This window comes from Thermobia domestica, chromosome 17 (genome assembly GCF_964235325.1).
Source record: "Thermobia domestica chromosome 17, izTheDome1.hap1.1, whole genome shotgun sequence".
Taxonomy (NCBI): Eukaryota; Metazoa; Arthropoda; class Insecta; order Zygentoma; family Lepismatidae; genus Thermobia; species Thermobia domestica.
This window is the reverse complement of record NC_137470.1, coordinates 138521461-138523728: the sequence shown is the minus strand read 5'-3', so window position 1 is coordinate 138523728 and position 2268 is coordinate 138521461. Positions and strand designations below refer to the sequence as shown.

Genomic DNA, 2268 nt, shown 5'->3' with positions numbered 1-2268 from the left:
CCAAATTAACAGTATCTCCAACTTTTTCGTTAGGAGAGTTACACAACAATTATCTTCATGAGTTATTGTTATTTAATAACTAATATCTGGGAAAAGAAGATTCAACCTAAAACAGATTATTCATAGATCTTGACATTTTCTCAGAAACTTACACTCCATCTATTTTGTGTCCACTAAATCACTTAAGAGAACAAAAGAATCTTCACACCTCAAAAAGTCTGATATTTACTTTTATGAGATGGTATTTCTATTCATACAAATTCGTGAGAAAATAAATTTCAACAATAAATATTACATGGACTGTTCAAGTTATCTGTATTGTCAGTGATTATTATATTGATAAATAATGTACGACCATCCCGAGTTCTTTTGTTTCACAAGGAAAGGGTTTTCCAAAAATTGTTGTACAAATGGACAGGCTATATTTTGAAAGTAAGTAATCTCAAATCTGAACTACATCAATACCAACGAATCGCTTGAGATTTGTATATTTAGAACTCAGTGAATTAACTATTCTCACATCATACATTCCAAGTTATGAGAAACAGTAAACTTATGGCCTAACACATGCTAATAGACACTAGTTTGTGATATACCATTTCAACAAAGAAAACTATTATTGCAAGGGCCAATCCTAAAGAAGTTACATAAAATATTCCTTGTAAGTGTTTCAAAGAAATGTCCATGTAGGTTTCATTTTCATAATCACAATCAGCATTTATCTTCGTTTGTTTGATCTCATCTGATTCCCACTTCGAAATTAAACCCGAATCTCTCATTCTTCTGACGAGAACGTTAAAACGTGGAAGAAAATGTGAACCTTTAGGAACCCCAATAGCAGCAAACTGAATTCCTAAATGCTCCTCCACAATGTGAAATGTCACTCCACCTGCCAAACATGGATTTGCTCTGTATCCGTAATATTCCAAAATCTCTTTGTTGGAAAGAACTCCTATTTGTTCACCTGCAATCGCTTTCTTCACTAACTTCTCATAATCTCCATCTACTTGGAATCTTTTTCTTAGTGACCACAAAGTTGGATTGGTTTTATCATTTAAAACACTCTCAAATACTCTGAGTCCACTAAGTTTAAGTTTTGATTCTGCTACTTGATGCAGAGTGTTTAAGTCCTTGTAATGTTTCGGTATCGTTAATACACTTACTATTGCACCTTGATATAATGATACAATTACTAGACAGAAATATAACCAAATAAAGAAAAGGATTTGCAATGGTGTAGATGTCGGCTGGACACCAGATCCTTGCAAGATAATTGCTAACATATTCAAGAATATATCTCCTAAATTCTGCCCCTTATCTTCAGTTACTGAAATTCTTTGAAATATTCTAAACACACCTGCAAAGAGGAAATATGAAAATAGAATAGCAAGCCAAACGTACATATCATATAGCATCACTAAGGATACAGAAGGTGGAACCTTCCCAGCTTTACATGTTAAAATTGCTGGAGGGTCTGCCATCAAATAATCAGAATAATCTATTACTTTGTATCTGTCAGTTGTGAGGCCTACTAAAGCATACGCCATATCCGCTTTCCTTCTCACGAGATCACCCAAAAGATGCAGCCAGGTTCCATTAGAATCTTGATATCCAAATTTCCACCAATCATGAACTTGTACAGAAGTAGTTGTGTAATTCATATACATACTGAGAGATTTAAACACTTTATCGTAAGAGCCTCCAGATGTATAACCACCATTGTCCTTCCAGAATGAAAAATAAGGAGGAACTTTCACATAAACATTAGAAACTCGAATGGGATATCCATGTAGATTTCTGGTTTTTGATACTGAAAATTCTAATATAAAAATATCCCTTCCCTTTATCAAAGTTTCAAGAGAAATATTCTGCGAATAAGTTGAATTCACAAATGGGTTGTGAGATACCATCAGCGCATGTGCTGATTTGGTGGAGTTGTACAATAATCCTTTATCATATTGAGAGCTATGAAAGATGAAAACAACTTTAAGAAATTCTGTTCTTAATCTCTTAGGGAAAATAACTTCAAGATCATTTTCAGCGTACATTTGATCTATGTATTTGTACTCGCAGAAAACTAGAATATTGGCTATGTTATTCAGGAAAGTCTTTTGTCATGTTATTACCATGTCTTCTAATGTCCTATTGCTGTTCAAAAATATTATAATTGTGTCGCTTTTAAATGCAATTTGCATTTCATGTAATTTTTTGTGTTGTGAAGTGAAATCTACATCAACACTTAATATGCTGGATAAGTGTTTTCTGTTC

General features: G+C 33.3%; 1 protein-coding gene across 1 annotated transcript; it reads right to left on the bottom strand.

Moving 5' to 3' along the window:
• Nucleotides 1-560: 560 nt before the first annotated feature.
• Nucleotides 561-2048, bottom strand: LOC145674193 (glutamate receptor-like). Its single transcript, XM_081744026.1, has one exon. It carries the CDS (start codon nucleotides 2046-2048, stop codon nucleotides 561-563), a length of 1488 nt encoding a protein of 495 aa, XP_081600152.1.
• Between the last annotated feature and the right edge of the window lie 220 nt (nucleotides 2049-2268).